This window comes from Hipposideros armiger, unplaced genomic scaffold (assembly GCF_001890085.2).
Source record: "Hipposideros armiger isolate ML-2016 unplaced genomic scaffold, ASM189008v1 scaffold_216, whole genome shotgun sequence".
In the NCBI taxonomy this organism is placed as follows: Eukaryota; Metazoa; Chordata; class Mammalia; order Chiroptera; family Hipposideridae; genus Hipposideros; species Hipposideros armiger.
Genome location: NW_017731566.1, coordinates 309,779 through 326,183, shown reverse-complemented (window position 1 = coordinate 326,183; position 16,405 = coordinate 309,779). Strand labels below are relative to the sequence as shown.

General features: G+C 46.0%; 1 protein-coding gene across 1 annotated transcript in view; it reads left to right on the top strand.

Annotated features, from left to right (window-relative positions):
- DOCK1 (dedicator of cytokinesis 1) overlaps positions 1-16,405 on the top strand; it is a 461,498-nt gene that overhangs the window by 271,852 nt on the left and 173,241 nt on the right. The window contains exons 28-29 of the mRNA XM_019654186.1: positions 6,160-6,261; positions 13,479-13,573. Of these exons, the coding sequence (XP_019509731.1) occupies positions 6,160-6,261; positions 13,479-13,573 (197 nt within the window). The remainder of the gene's footprint in view (positions 1-6,159; positions 6,262-13,478; positions 13,574-16,405) is intronic.

The window sequence follows — 16,405 nt, the reverse complement described above, 5'->3', positions numbered from 1 at the left end:
TAAATGTAAAATTTTCCGCTTTACTCCCTGACTCGTGTTAGCAACACGTGAATCATATTAAGAAGTTGTCTATAAAGTATGTATTCCTCATTATACCATAAAGTATAATTGTATATATAAAAGTTGATTGCATATTATTTTTAGTCTCATAACAAATGTGATTATGTGTTAAATTTATTACGTTGAATAAGTAGCAAATAATTGTTATGGGTTATTTAAGATCCAAATATGCCCTCTTGGTATATTTGGCCTATAAACATCTTGCTACAATTACTGCCACTGTAAAATTGAAATTGATTTTGTTTCTAAAATTAGATTTCTTTCTTTATGGTGTCTGCAATGATATAGAATACTAGGACTCTATGAATGCAACCAAGCACTCAATTTAAATTTTCGGTTTCATTTGGTTGCCAGTAGTTGAGAATAGCAAATAGATGGCATTAGTGTAGTTGATCAACCGTGCTGTTTTTAATTTCGTGCAGTTTATTTTTACAAACATTCTTCATTCTATGATCCTTTATAAAATAAGGAATCACAATATTTTGGAAACTAAATGAGTAAAAATTAACCATACATTGGATAAAGGCATCATGGGAGTGAAATTTTCTTTAAATGAGAAAAGGGACAAAACACAGTCCTCGGTTTTACCATGGACTGCTTTTCTCGGAAAGGTGCAGTGAGTTCAGATAATGCAAGTGAAAACTCATTTTTCCACGAACCTCAGCTTTAACAATAGAACCTGATTCAGTCTTCTTATTATATTTTATGCTTAATCAAATATTTAATTAACCACAAAAAATACCTGTGCAAAGTACAGCACTAGAACCCTTAAACGTGTCACCATTGGCTTTCCGTCTTGAAAGCAGGAAGCCTGTGCTCTCGAGGGCTTTTGTATTATCTGTACCAAGAACTTCCCCACACGGGGATTTATTTCAAGTCGCACCTGCCTTTTACATGGAGGACCCAACTTGTAGTTACATTCCCTTTTCCTGTATTCTGGTTCTCATAATGTTGCGTTACAGCATCGATTCGTTGGCTTGAATGCTCCCCAAAATGAAAGTCATTCAGAATTCACCATGTCGTACACCTTCCACCTTCCCTACAGTTCTTGCCCAGTGCCATTTAGCAATATACTGAAAAGGTCACTGGAGGATTACCTTTTCTTTACTTTTTCATAATGATTATGAGGTAGGCTTGTTTTCTTCAATATGTTTGAAGTTTAACCGTATAAAATGACAGTTCCTCTTCAAAGTACTTGCCTTGATGACAGTGTGGTTAAAAATGTCTAATAAACCCCACTGGCAGTCATGGAGCCAAATCCCCGTTTCAACAAGTGGAATTATTTTACTCAAAGTGGTGCCTGCCTTCCAGGCTCAGGGCTCCTGGGTCACTGTTCACAACTCCAGCTGCTTCTGGGGGTAGGAGCTGCCCCCACGTCCTTGGCATTAAGAGCATTTCAAAGAGTTAGATGTCTGCCCTGTGTCCCAGAGAGACCCGGGCTCTGAGCAAAGTGTGAGCTCCAGGGTCCCGTGAAACACTCGTGTCTGGTTGATGGCTTTACCGAGAGCAGTCTCATAGCCTGTCCCAGGTCACGTGGCTAAGTCCGCCTCCTTATGTAACTGGGCTCCCTGTCACAGCTCCTCATGACTATGAAGCCAGCTCCTGGAGAGGTTCCTTCTAATTCATGCCCTCGCGCCCAGGTCTTCTCCTAAGTTCCTGTTCTCCAAAACCTGGCCTTTCTTTAACCTCGTCTCCATATCCTTCAGTGACACCTCATATACATGTGCATGCCACGAAATGTGCCAATTCCCCACCAGTTCTTTCTCAGTTCTACCTGTCCAACATTCTACCTGTCCTCTGTTCTACCTGTCCATCTGCCTAGTGCTCTGGGGGCCCAGACAGATGGAAAACATTGAGGGTAGCCCTAGGAGAGCGCCGGGCTTGAGGAGCGGTGCAAAGCAGTAACCAGGTCCACACAGACAGGGGAGCCCTGTGAAGGATGCTTTTGAGGATGAGGGAGTAAGAAATGTGAGACTCGGGGACAGGGAGAGCTGGTTCCCGTTGCCAGGTGAGATCTTTTTGTCTCAGGACTACCTTTAAAAACATTAATATATTTTGGGTTTATAAAAGTAATCTGGGCTCATTCTGCCACCTCTGATGACTATCTGCTCTTCTTTTTTTTTTAATCTTTAATTTTTTTCCTGTGCTATGTGTTTTATATCGATAAAATATGTATATATAATTATCTCCAGTTTTGTTTTTCCAGCATTTTCTCCTGTTACTAAAATATTTTATATTTGCATGGCTAATGTGTAGTGTTTTAATGTCTGCGTAACATTTCATCAGTGCGCTGTGGTATGGTTGCCTGATTTCTCAAATGAAAATATAGGATACCTAGTTCAATTTGAACTGCAGATAAACAACACAAAAATTTTTAGTATATGGATGTCCCATGCAATATCTCCAATTCAATATTTGGGACATACTTGTTTTTCTCTGTTTATCTGAGATGCAAATTGAATTGCTAACCAGTATTTTATCTTGCAGTCCTACAAAACACCCTTTTACTTAACACAGTTTCTTGCTGTTGGACATTTAGACGTTTTCGGTGATGCAATGGACAGCTTTGGGCAGGATGCTGCCTATTTTGAATTACTACCTTAGGGGGATTATTACAAGTGGAATTACCGAGGAGATGAGTATTTTTTTCCCAAGACTTTCCAAACCTACTGCTAAATCACTTTTTGAAAAGGTTATAGCAATTTCTTCTCCCACCAGCAGCGTATAAGGGTTCTCACCCCCCGCACACTTGCTAACATTATCATCACTTAAATACTTCTTTGCTATTTTGGCAAGCAAATAATGATGTATCGTTTTCATCTTTGATTACTAATGAAGTTCACAATTTTGGTTTATTAGGCATTCTATGTCCTGAATTTTAAATTTTCTGCAACCGTATCCTGCCTTCTCTGTCCCTGGTTTGCACTGCTTTGAAGTCAGACGGAATATGTCCTATTTTTATTTACTTGCTCATGTTTACTGAGCCACTGGGGCTGGGACCTGGTCCCCAGGCTCAGATTCCAGGAGGAATTCTGCACAGCCACCACCGGCCCCGCTGCCTGCCTACCCATGGTTTAAAATAAAAGCTTCACACGGCTTCTAAATGCATTTCAAATACATCATTTAAAAAGCATACAATAGTAATTTTCTTCTGAGCCTGCAGAATAAAAGTCTCATTTTCGCCGTTATCCCCATTTCTGTTTCCAGAGTAAAACTGGTTTCAGATACAGTTTCCATAAAGACCCATGTGTTAACTGCCCTAGAAAGCCCACGCATCCTCTCTCAAGGTTCCATAGGTTCATGTGAGCAGTAGGCTTCATGGTATCCGCGATGCTTCCCCTAAAACTACTGGTTCACCATGAATGCAACACCATTCCGAAGGAAACGGCGGTGCGGTTCCGTGAATTCAACAGCCGTACTGCCCCTTTGCTAGCGGGGTCCAGAGCTCCAGCTTAGAGAAGAGCTGGGATTGCAGGATTTCTTCCTCTAAGTAGGGAACTGCTGAACAGGACAGATTACCTTCGGAACACTCCTTAGGTTAAGTAAAGAGCACATCGCCCCACCTGGCCTTTTGACCTCTAACTCCGGGTGGTGGCCTGCTTCTGTCCCTGCCTCCAGGGCGGCGCCAGTTAGCCTCTCTCCTGTTAAATCAGAGGCCACCAGGTCACCTCCTCTGTGATGCTCTCATCCCTAGAGAAGACTTCCCGACAGGCCAGTGACGTCTTCCTGGGACTTGCTTAACGGAAATTTCTCCATTATCTTTAGTTTTTCCTTTGCTGCATCGTGTCAGTTCCCCCGCCTTTGTGTTGCATGCGTTTTCGGCGTTGCATGGCATGCTCCCTACCTGGAGTGTGTTCGTGTCACCTGCTCGAGTATCTGGCCAGACTCCTGATGCACTGTGCTCCGTGCTCATGCCCCCAGCATCTTCAAGTCCTCTCTGGCGTCCTGCTGTCCTGCTTTGAACTTGATATTTCAAGTGAAGCACATCGGTATATTGCTTCTGAGTAGACATAACTGGCTTTGTGGTTTAGGTGATTCTAACGTGCAAGTTGCCATTGTTTACCACTTGTGACCTGCAGAAAATGAATGTGAGCCCCTGTGAGGGGCACCTTGGCTGATGCAGGCTTCTTCTTCCTCACGAAAGCTCCTGTCTGGTGGAGAAGGCACCTGGGTCACAGCCGGCTCCGTCAGGGTGGAAGGTGGGGCATCGCCTTTGGGGCCATTACCTTCTCCTTTTCCTCTTCCCGCTTTCTCTAAGACTTCAGGATGCGGGAAAGTGAATCTACCTCATGTTGGTGAGCAACAGTGGCCTCCGAGTTCTCAGAAAAAGAATTAAAATGTGCATCTGGATAAGAGGGAAACAAATGAGCATAGCTGCTAAGCGCTGCCTTGTAGCCGGCGGTGCTGGGTTCACCGTCAGTGTTGCCATGTACGCATTCTGAGGCGAACACCTTTCAGCCCAGTGTCACAGCCTATAAAATGGGACCAGAAGAGACTGTGGCATGATTGAACTGGGGCCAGGATTTTAATGGCCTCGGCACAGCTCTTGACACCTTGTAACTTGGTCAGTGTCATATTATGAAGACCATGACCCGGAAGATTGCATCTTGCAGTGTAAAGAAGAGGCAGAGGTGGCTTCTCTTGAACTCAACCGGATGCCAAATATTTATGAATTTCAAAAAAATATTTATGAATTTATGAACACACACATAAAAAGATAGATAGATAGATATTTTGCTATGTCACACATCATCCCTCCAATGGAAAACAAGCATTATTTAGCTTTTTCCCTGAACACCAACTTGGAATCTAAATCTCAGCAATTATCATTATTCACAAATAATTTACATTTCTAGGCAAATGGAAGATACCATATTATCATGATTGTATTTGTTCAATTTACGTAATGCATCCTTTGAGGACTCATTTGGAAGCATATATGTATACTATAGATATAAAATGAATTGGAACGGTATTGGACTTTAACATCTCACTGCAGAGCATGCATTTCAAATTAATACAAAAGACATTTAGGCATTCAAATATTTTGCTTGTGAAAGTAGAGTTAGTAAAAGAATGCAATTTGGGAACTCATTGAATAGGGAAAAATTAGGAACATGTCTGAAAGTATGTCTCACCCTATAATTTTATCAGACTTGTACTGATTTAATGGGAGAAAATATATGTCCTGTGTTTTAAAACGTCATTAATATAGGGGAAAATGTTTATGAGGAAGGGAAGCTTTTAAGATGTCGTTAGGCATGGACACCAGAAGTAATACGCTGTGGTCATGGGTAATGGAGCCATTAGCCAACTGTCCACCCACCGCGCGCGCGCGCGCGCACACACACACACACACACACACACACACACAGAGCTGCACACACACACACACGCTCGTGCACACCTAGCCACCCACGTGGTGGCCGCCTCCATCTGCTAACTGCTTAGGCTTTTTACTTTCTGACTCTCGCTTTTTGTTTTCTCCTTTTCCTTTCCTCCCGACTCTGTGTGCTCTGAGAAATCCCGTCTCGCCCATCTTACATTCTGATGAGCCTGCGCTGCTCCTCACATCCTTTTTGGGCAGGAGAACTGGACCATAACTCATTGTGGAGTCCGTGCCGATTGTCCCCAAAAGCCAAGGGGGATGCAGGCAGAATTTTGAGAAATAAAAGGCCTCTCTTTGCCGTGGCCCAAGAGGAAGAGCTGCACCCACATTTTGCCTGGTAATAGGGCTGCGAGTTTCCTGTGAGCCTAAGACGTAAGTGGCAGAGAGCTCACTGGACTTCAATGTCTGCATATTTCATGCAGAAATATTTAAAGCTGTTTTTCCAGCCTGGACACCCATGTGTCAGGAAGCATTCAGTTCAGTGCAATCAGAGAGAAGGAAATATAGGAAAGGAAAAAATAAAAATAGATTGTGAGGCTGGAAGTGACTGGTCACCTGATGCTGGCCAGCCAGGGGTGACAGAACGTGGGGCCCCCCTGACCCCACTGCTTCTCCCTGACATGTTTCCATCGCGGACTCTTAGCTGATCTCAACTTTTCCCACGAGTGTCGTTCTTTCCCGTCTAACTGTACCTTTTGATTCATTTACAGGGCAACTTCGTGGCTTGCATGACTGCTATTTTACGACAAATGGAAGATTATCATTATGCCCATTTGATCAAGACTTTTGGGAAAATGAGGACTGACGTTGTGGTAAGCTTCACTTGGTCACTTTTCACACACCTGTGTTTTGGGGCCAGCATTTTAGGCAAAACACTGGAGGGAATATTTTCATGGCAAGTAGGATTTTGCATCGAGATTTGCCCCCAGTTGATTTGAAAAGCTGCCTGGGAAGGTCTAACTGAAGCCATGTGTCTAACGCAAGGGTCCTGATGGGCAGACTTGCTGCTGGTGCTGAACAGGGGTGGGACTTTCGGTGTAAACTCAGAGAAATCTCTTCCCTGCTCTGGTCACAGTTTCCTGCCCTGTGCTTTGGGCTCATTGAAAACTTGGAGCTGTTACCCATGGCTAGTCTCCCATTAACTCCTGTTCATTTATTGAGCCTTTTCAGCCTTAAATTGTACTCTGTTATTAATTAGCTCTAATCATGGATGTTTATCAGTGATTCTCCAGATAAGTCTCTAGTCACCCTCAGTGAAACTATGATCTAGCTTAAATAGGAAAACCTAACAGCGGGGGGATTGATCGCTTCCGAGCTGCCTCCCTAAGAACCCCACATCACATGGACATGGCAGATGTCCTCCGCAAGCTGCAGCCAACTTTGTTGGCAGTTTCTGATTAGATGTTGACCCGAAATGTGTCTGGTGGCACAGACCCCATTTCTGAGGCCCCTAGATTCCTATAGAATACAGAAGAGTGTTTTCAGAACAAGGTTGGTTGCACTTTCCATCTATCTTATTAAGGGATGGGAAGAAGAGAATGCAGTTTAAGATTTTTTTCCAAAAGATTATTTCTAATTAAAATATAAGCGACGCCATGTAGGTGTGCGTGTATTTATATTTAAATTTCTAAGGAAAACAAAAATGGGTCCATACCTTAAAATCACAGAAAGTTTTCTTAAATAAAAGTCAAGGAACAAGAATGTGTATATATTTATGTGTCTAGATATTTTTTTAATATTAATGAGCTGTTTCGTGTAGCGGTATACTCATGTATGTAATATATATCACGTTGTGTCCTGTCATCTTTTAGCCATAGCCATTGCGGCATCGTGGAATCATATTTGATATGTGTACCATTTAATGCCACCATTGAATCTTTTTAAATTAATTAATTAATTTATAGTGTTAGGTGTACAAAACAACATAGTGATTTGACATTTACACCCTCACAAAGTGATTACCCTAAAAGCCTACTACCCCTCTGCTACCATACATAGCCATTCCAATACCATTGACTCTGTTCCCTATGCTGTATTTCACATCCTGTTACCATATATATATATATACACACACAAATATTTATATACACATACAATACACATTTATATATTGGATTGTTGGAAAAGTCATGACATATTTTTTTCTGTTTTTCGTTGCAAAAATGCATTATGACTTTTCCAACAACTCAATATATACACATACACATGCATATTGTAGTTGACATTGCCACCATTTAATTTTAACAGGATCCCTCAGCCCTGTTGCGGTCAGTGGGAGGACAGTTGTGGCTGCCCCTCTGTGAACAGTTTCTACCTGGCATTCCAGGTTGAATAATGACGTTTGCAGAATGACAAGCCTCACCCAGCCTGAGAACTTAGGACTCCAGTGAATAATTCACCCTTCATCAGAACAGTCACATGATCGAAACCCACACACACGCCGTGTTAAAAATATTTCATGTGAGCCAGGACGTGGTGCTGTTGGCGGGGAAGCTTCGGGGTGTTGTGCAGAGTGAGCCCACAGAATGGTGTGTAGGGGCACCTGTCGTTTGCCGAAGTCCAGCGTGTGCACTCTCCTTGCGCAGAGCAGATAAGCTGGTTCTTACTATAGTTTGTGGTCCTCACTTCCCAAGCAATGTTTTGCCTGAGACACAGCAGTTCAGAATATCAATTATTTGCAGGCGATTTGACTTCCGATGTAAAATGGCATTTGTGATTTGGATATCACAAATTCACAGTGCAAGGATTGTAAACCTTTTTTTTTATTATTGTTAGACCCTTTGTAAAATGTATTCCCTTCCGTTAACTATACATAGAGAGTATCTGATTATTTTTCTACTTTGATTGCCTGTCACAAAAATAAAAGGTCATTTTGTGTTAAATAGTTGGAAGTTAGTTAATATTCCAACATGAAAACAACCGAGCCCAGTTTTTTCAAGAGTACTTTCTTGTAACAAGTGCTACTTCAAGTTGTCAAATTCAGCCCTGTTTTTGGTTGGGTGAGTCATTGCCATACAAAATTGTGGTTATCTTCGACACCAAAGTCACATGCCACAGAGCTGTTACTTTTATTTCTCAAATCACCCCCTGGACCCCAAGGCACTGAGAAGATGGAGCACAGCACCACGCAGGACTGATCCAGAAAAGAAAAAGAATGGACATGTTCAATCCAAACTCTCACCATAGAGACCATCCTTTCAGGATGGTGAAGAGTGCAGGCCCTTTAAACTCTTCTTCTGCTGTGGAGATGCACATCCGTGGGGCGGGATGCCAGCTCACACATGTCCCCATGTCAGAGTCAGGAACAGAGCAGAGAACGTGCACAGAACCTCCACAGTGAGATCGGAGGTGATGAGGAGTCCTCTGGACCTTCCAGGGGACTGTGCTGTCTTGCCACTTGTCCCAGATTCCCACTAAGTGGCCCTTATGAAATGTCTGTTGAGTGACTGAGTGAATGAACAGTGATGTACACAGGACAATGTAGGCAGAAGTCATTCTTGCTGGTTAAATGTTGAGTGACTATAGGATAAAGGACGGTGGTTGGTTGATGGAACCTGGGTGCTGCCGTCCCTGTCACCTCCCATGTGGACTCACGGTGGGCCATGTGCTCCTGTGCAGCTCCACCTCTCCCTGTGGCCTCCCCCAGTTCTCTCCTCTTGTGGGGTGCCTAGGGAGCCGAGTCAGGCAGGCTTCTGGGCTCTCAGGTCCCTCGATCTGAAATGCCCACCTGCCTTCCTTCAATTTCAGTCCCACCACTTCCGAGAACCCTTACCCAACACCTGCCCTGGTCGCGCCAGGTGGACACACCCCCTCCCCCATCCTTTTGAACTTAGCCATCCCAGTCGATCATCAGCCTGTACTGAGCTGGTCCAGAGTGACATTTCCTGCCTCAGAAATGGTGAGTGAGAATGCTTGTGGGAATTAGGAAAGCAAGGACGGTGGGCAGGTGACTGTCCTTGCCCGGGAGGCCTTCCGCTGTTGCATTCCTGGTCTTAGAGAGCCTTGAGTTCCATGTGAAACAGCCACCAACGGGTGTTCGCAAGCCCGTGCGGAGCGTCCTGAGTGGGAGGAGGAGCTTTTGGCTGAACATCTGTTTCTTTATTCCGTAACCATTTCCTTGTAAATGAAGCTTTAATGAAGGCTCTCTAGGCTGGATGGTGAGTCTGGGCGGTGCCGAGTCCGTTTACAGTGAGTTTGCTCAGTAGCTGCTTATTGGACCCTGACGCTGTGTTCGCACCGGGGAGGAAGTGACAGAGGGCAGGCCGCCAGGTCCCGCTCTCCTGCCCAACAGTCTAGTGGTGAACGGGACAGTGATGCAGGAAGTCCTTCCAACTAACCCAGGTATCCACGCTGCAAAGCGGCGTGCCCTGTACACAGCCAGAGCGATGAGTCAGGCGGCCAGGAAGCCTGCTCTAAAGGAGAGAATTGTGGAATATTGAGGAATCGGAGGAAGAACGAAGCAGGTGGGGGAGCAGCGAGTGCACGGGGCTGAGATGAGCCTTGAGAGGGGCTGCAACATCACACCGCGCAGGCGCCCACGGCGGGTGCTGAGAAGCTCTGTGTGCTTTGCTTCTTTGTTCTCAACTCTCTGCGTCCTTGGTTTGATATTTTCCCTTAAATGTTTTAAAATCATCCTTAAAACATTTATTTTTTGAGTAAACTATTTTGAGATCAATGGAAGGTCACATGCAGCTGCAAAAAATAACACGGAGAGGTCCCCTGAGCCCTTGGCCCAGCGTCTCCCAATGGCATCGTCTATAGTACAATGAGTGTCTACACTTTTGATATCAAAACTGCGGCGTTGGCATTGATACAGTCCATCAGTCTCGATCCAGCTCTCCCAGTTTTTCTTGTATTCTTTCCCCTATTTATCATGAAATATTGCCAAAATAGAGAAAAGCTGAGGGACTCGTACAATGAACACGATTGTTCTTCTCACCTGAACTCGTTGGTCGCAAGCACTCACTTCACCAGGTTTGCCTCCTCTGTGTATCTCTCTGTATCCAGACACCAAACCCTGCAAGTATGTCAGACATGCCTTCTCCCCTGAATGGTCCAACAAACATCCCCCAAGAATGAAGACAGTCTCCAGTGGCCGCGTCGCTCTTCCAGAGCATCACAACCACCCCTCATCCCAGACAGATTCAGACTTCCTTTCTCCCCCATCCTCCTTGTCGTCCTTGAGGGGTGTCCTCAATTCAGAATCCAGTCCACGTTCACCTAATGCATTTTCTTTTCTTTTTTTTTTTTTGCCCCTGATTCCTTTTTTTCTGGAACAAATCCATCACCTACTTCTTTCTTCCTTTCAAGACATTGCTTTTTTAATTTTTTGAAGACAACACGCCAATCATCTTGCAGCCTATCGCCATTCTTGAATTGCTGAGTGCTGCCTTGTACTGTCTTCCCTTTTGTTTCTTCATCCCTCTGTGTGCCCTGCAACCTGGAAGCTTTCTCTAAAATTCAAGTTCATCCTTTCACAAGAGCGCTTCAGAGTTGGTGGGAAGCACTCCCTGTTGGGTCCACTGGGCAGCTGAGAGTGCCGATGATAATGATGATGATGATGATGATGATGATGATATGTTTGATCGCTTGGTTAAAAGGGGGGTGACTGTCAGATCTCCCCGTTGTGAAGATACATGCAGCTTTGCAATTGTCATGTCATCTTTGAGCGATACTTAGGCACCCACAGAATGTTAGCAATTATTCTACCCCAACAATCCTCCATCTGATGAGTTTAGCATCTGTTGAGGGTTTTTGTCTGAAACAGTTATTTCTTTGACAAAGCAGAGTGGGGATTTCCCACTTCTGAGAGTCAAGACAGTTTGCCTTTAATCTAAGAACACTGGGGAACCACTGGAGACGTGGGTTAAGTGGGAGGCTGGAGAAGTGTGGGTGCCTTGACTGGGCTTGCAATTTGAAATGATCACTCTGGGTGATGTGTAGGGACCACGAGGGACAAGAGTGGATATCAGTAGATGGGTAGTTCAGGTGAGAGAGGATGACCATTTATTCAAGTGGGTGAGGGTAGGGATGGACAGAAGCAGATGGGTTTATGACAAGAAGACTTTTCCCATGGAATACATCGATATCCATTGTTGGAGCTCTCCACTTAGTCTATGGGAAATGCTGTCGATAATCAACCGAAGAAAGGCAACAGGAATGGCTTGGCATCAGAAAATGAAATTTTCACAAAACACTCTGTATTAGCCTCCCATCTCCCCTTGTTGACTTGGAAATACCAGTGTGCTGGTCTGTTAAGCTACATCAGCTGTTCTGGCAAGAGCAGCGGTGGGGACTACCGCCTCGGCTAGTCAGTTATGCAGACCGACAAGGAAGCCTTGCAAACCGCGTTTCCCACAATATGCAGCGTTTCGTTTGATCAGCAAAGTACCCAAATTTAACAGCTGAGCCATGCTAATGAAGTGTGGGGCTGTGTTTCCTGGAAAGAAGAAAAAAAGGAGTTGGGGAAATATGCTTCTCTCCCAGAATAATAAACACAGACCCTATATCTCAATTATTAGGCTTTGAGGAGTGATCAGCGAGAAAGCCAGCAATTTTATGCAAATAGAGATGTGACTCAATTACTGCACTCAGCCGCCAACCTGATCATTAAAATGTGAAACTCTTGACAAAGTGGGGAAACTCGAGTAGTGAAATATGAATTTCAACAAGTAAACGAGGGAGAGAAGCCATTTATTGTGTCAGGGGGCGCCTAGATCACTCCCACTCAAGACCTGCTGGCCGGAGCTTGTGTGAGCAGAGTTTGGAGGACATGGGGCTGACTTTTCGCTCCTGAGTTTGCCTGGGTTGCCAAGGTCTCCGGGGCTGGGGTCTCTATTATAGAAAGGGCGATCATGACTGCTCCCTGAGTTTTCATTCATGGTAGGGGGCCTGGCATTGCAATTAAGGCTGCAGAGAAAGTATCTCACCTTTGAACCTCAGCTTATTGTTGCTATCAAGTTCAACGTGTGCCTCTTTGCAAGAAGCACTTGTTTAGAACTTTGTGCTGGGAATTGCTTTCTTGGCTGCTTATATTCTGCTCAGCACCTCGGGCTTCACAGCCACTGCACCTAATTATGATTCGGTAGATTAAATAGATGAGAAACACCCACTCCGGCGGCAGTCTCGGCCCATGGCCTCACTTTTCTAAGTGAGTCCTCGGTTGCCTCCCCCCGGCCCTGACACTCCAGATCAGAGGACGCGTGCAGATGACCAGGATGTGTGCTCTTCAGGATAACCGCTTGTTTTGTTCAGGTCAGCTCAGAACAACCGCCAAGCTGTCAGACTCAAGAAGTTCTCCTAATTCTGACAGGCAGGGGGTGGAGCCCCGAGGCAATGGTTACCCCTTCCCGATGCCAGGCGCAGTCTCATCGGTGTGGAAGCCGGGGGGGGGGCGGCAGAGTGGGAGTGAAGTTCAGAGGACCATCAGCAGGACGGCAGAGGCGTCACTGAGTAGTTATGGGGATGTAGGTACCATCCAGGGAGCTGGGCAATGCGACCACATGCTCGGACGGTTTATGGCGAGCTGAGCATGTGCAGATGGTCTGGTTCCTCTTTGAGCCTTCTGCTTGTTAAGTTACATAAGGAAAAGGAATGGACAATAAGATCCCATATTCAGCTGGGTGGGCTCTGTTCATAACGAGAAATGGATTTCGAGTAAATATAAGAAATATTAATAATAATGACCTGCATGTTATGTTTGTAAAGCTACGGTTTTCTATAGCAGAAAGAGTATGAATGTGTAGCTGTTATCTTGGGGACTTAATTCCTTATGAAGATTAGAAGACATGCCCAGCGACTGTTTCTGAAGGGACATTTGGAACAGTTCTCCCAGAGAGGAGGAATTCAGGCAAACAGGAAGGCAGAAGTAGTGACGCACAGCTCCTGGGAACACATCCTCAGGACGTTTCAGAGTGTTTTCAGTCAGCTGCCCATCAGGAGGGCATTCGTAATGCAGCCATCCCGGGGGAGGGCATGGGTTCCATCTTGCTTTTGGCGGGCCGCTTCAATGTTTTGGTTTTTCTTTCAGGATTTCCTGATGGAAACATTCATCATGTTTAAGAATCTCATCGGGAAGAACGTCTACCCTTTCGACTGGGTGATAATGAACATGATGCAGAATAAGTGAGTATGGGGCGGGACGCTCTCACCTTGTGTGACGTGCCTGATTCCTGTCCAGGGGGAACGGTGGTGTCGCTTGGCAACCATGGGGCTCTCCCCCAAAGTACACGTGCTGCCCCTTCTGTGCTACAAATAGTCACTCAGAAACGGACCCGGAGATTCGGTGATTTCCTAATGCCAACGCAGGGCTCTGCTCCCTGGAGAGAAACCAGCCTGACCCTGAGCCCCCCTCAGCCTCCGTCAAAGCCAGGGAGGTGCTGTTTGCCACCAGTTTGCCATCTCATTTTAACCACACGTGTTTATCAGCCAAAGTAATTCTCAGCTCTGTGCTGTGATTTGAAAGGTATTTGTTGGCGTTTCCCATATTTCAGCTTGAAAAGAACTTTGCCTTTTCTTCTGACCTATTAAATATTGAACTTGCGCCTTGATCGTCTCCCTGTGAGAGCTGCTGGTTAATTTTCCAGCCCCTGGGTTTTTTAATTTCTGTAACCACCCACAGTGGTCATCAGGCTCTCTGATCACGTGCGATTTCTAAAAGAAATTTCTGTTTACCTCTTTTTTTTTTTCCCCCTTCTTTCTTATTGGCATTTTTATGGAGATAATTGTAGATTCCTAGGCAGGGGTTGTGGGAAATAGCACAGCGAGAGAGTGTGTACATTTTACCCAGGGTCTTTCGGTGGTAACATTTTGCAAGATTGTAGCACCAAACCTTCACCAGGGAAATGACACTGATGTCACGAATCATGGGTATTACCCAGACTCCCCCGTTGGACTGGTACTTGGCATGGCATGTGTTCCTGAACCCACATGGCCGTCAAGACACAGCATTTCCGTCCCACAAGCGTCCCCCTTGTCGCCCGTTTATAACTCCCTCCCTCTCCACCTCCAGCCCCAATCCCTGGCAACCACTCCTTTCCGCTTCCTTTTGGAAATTTTGCCAATTGGAAAATGTAATCTTGTGCACTGTGTCACCTTTTGGGATGTCAGGCTTTTTTCACTCTGCCTAATTCCCTGGAGATTCGTTTCGGTGGTCGCCTCAGTGGCTTGTTCCCGTTCATTGCCGAGTCGTGCTCCTGGCTGTGGGTGAGCCCCTGCGATTTTAGCCATGTTCCTCGTGAAGGACATCTGGGCTGTTTCCAGTTTGCGTCTGTTACAAATAAAGCCGCTGTGAACGTCGATGGGCAGCTTGCTGGGTGAATGTCGGCCTTCGCTTCCCTGGCACAAATGTCCTGGGATGCAAGTGCTGAGTCACGTGGTGTTTGCACATTTAGTTTTATGAGAAACCGCCAAGCCATGGTTGTGCCTTGTACACGTTCACTGGCCCTGTAAGAGAGCCAGTCTCTCCACATCCTCGCCAGCATTGGCTGTTGTCATTGCTTTTGTTTTGTTTTCTTTTGGGCCATTGTGATAGATGTATAGTGTGTCTCATTGTGGCTTTACTCTGCATTTTCCCCTCATGCGTTTGCCTCTTTTTAATATTTTGTCCACCCTGTGGACACATCTGTAACAGCGACGGCCTCTCCTTTGCCTTCCCTGGGGAACGCTGCTCTCTGGGATGGCAGGGCTAAGCTCGGCCGTGTGTGCCGTATGCCGCCGCGCTCTGAGCAGGTCCCCCTTTGGTTAATCTCAGTGAACGTTGTCCATGTTAAGCCAGATGTCGCTGTGGCTGACACCTCCTTCCACATGTCTGACAACAGTTGAGAGTTCACAGTAGAGAGGAGAGGTCTGAGAGAGGTAACTCACAGCTACAGAATCGGTCACGGCCCGGGGACCAGAGCAGGGGTCAGCCTGCCCACCTGCGGGGTGACTTCCGATGACTCATGTGGCTCTCTCGACGTCACAGTCCTCATCTGGAAAGTGAGAGCCTTCAAATAAAGCACCTGTGTTCTCTTCCTCTTCCTCTGTCGGGCTAACTTTTGTGAATGGCGATTTAAAATGCCTCTGAAGAGCTGCAGTGTGCGTGTATTTAATGGCCTATTCTTCACAGAGCAAAACAGATACACAACAAACAAAATGCACTGCCCTAGATCTGAACGTAGGTCAAGTTCTCCTTGCTCTGCCATGTGCTGTGGCTGAAACTGACAGCCCGGTCACTGCTGTCTAGCAGTGAAGTAAATCGTGCTTTCTGCATTTTAACTAGACTGAGGAGATGGACTCCCATGTCAGCAAAGAAACCGTCGACCTCATTCCATCGCTGACCAGAACTAAAGGGCACCAACATGTCAGGCCAGCCCGACCGGCCCTGGTGCAGTCGGGCTCATGACCCCGCCTGTGGACTTGACCTGCTCTGCATGTCCCCTGCAGCGTGCCCATGTCCTGGCATCAGGCTGTTCCTTCCACACCCCTGAGGGCAGGGTAGGCATCGCTCCTGCCAAGGTCGGATGCATTCTGCCCCCTGAGGTTGTATGACTTGGTGCCCCCACTCCCAGGGGTCCCACCAAGGTAAACTGCCACCCTGTTGAGGATGGTCCAGCCACACTCAATTTATTTTTATGCTGTTTTTATGATGATGGAGAATCTGTTTCAGTTTTCGCATTGTGGTTGTATCATTTCCTCAGCCTCCTACCAACCCTGAACTATCAGCATCGCCCCACAACTCCGCGTGGGAGAAAGCCACGGGGTCTGTCACTCAAAGCACGCGCACTGCGGTCAGGGTTTCCTTTCCAGAGACCCATCCAGCTTCTCCCAGGATGGTCTTGTTTCTGGACGAGGAATGGCCTACCCGTGCTCACTGGAATTGCACGTTCCCTGTACCCCAGAGCCAGCCTTGTCCCTGCGACCCAACTCACCAGGGCACCTCTACAGGGCACAGCCATGTGACAGAGATATGGGTGT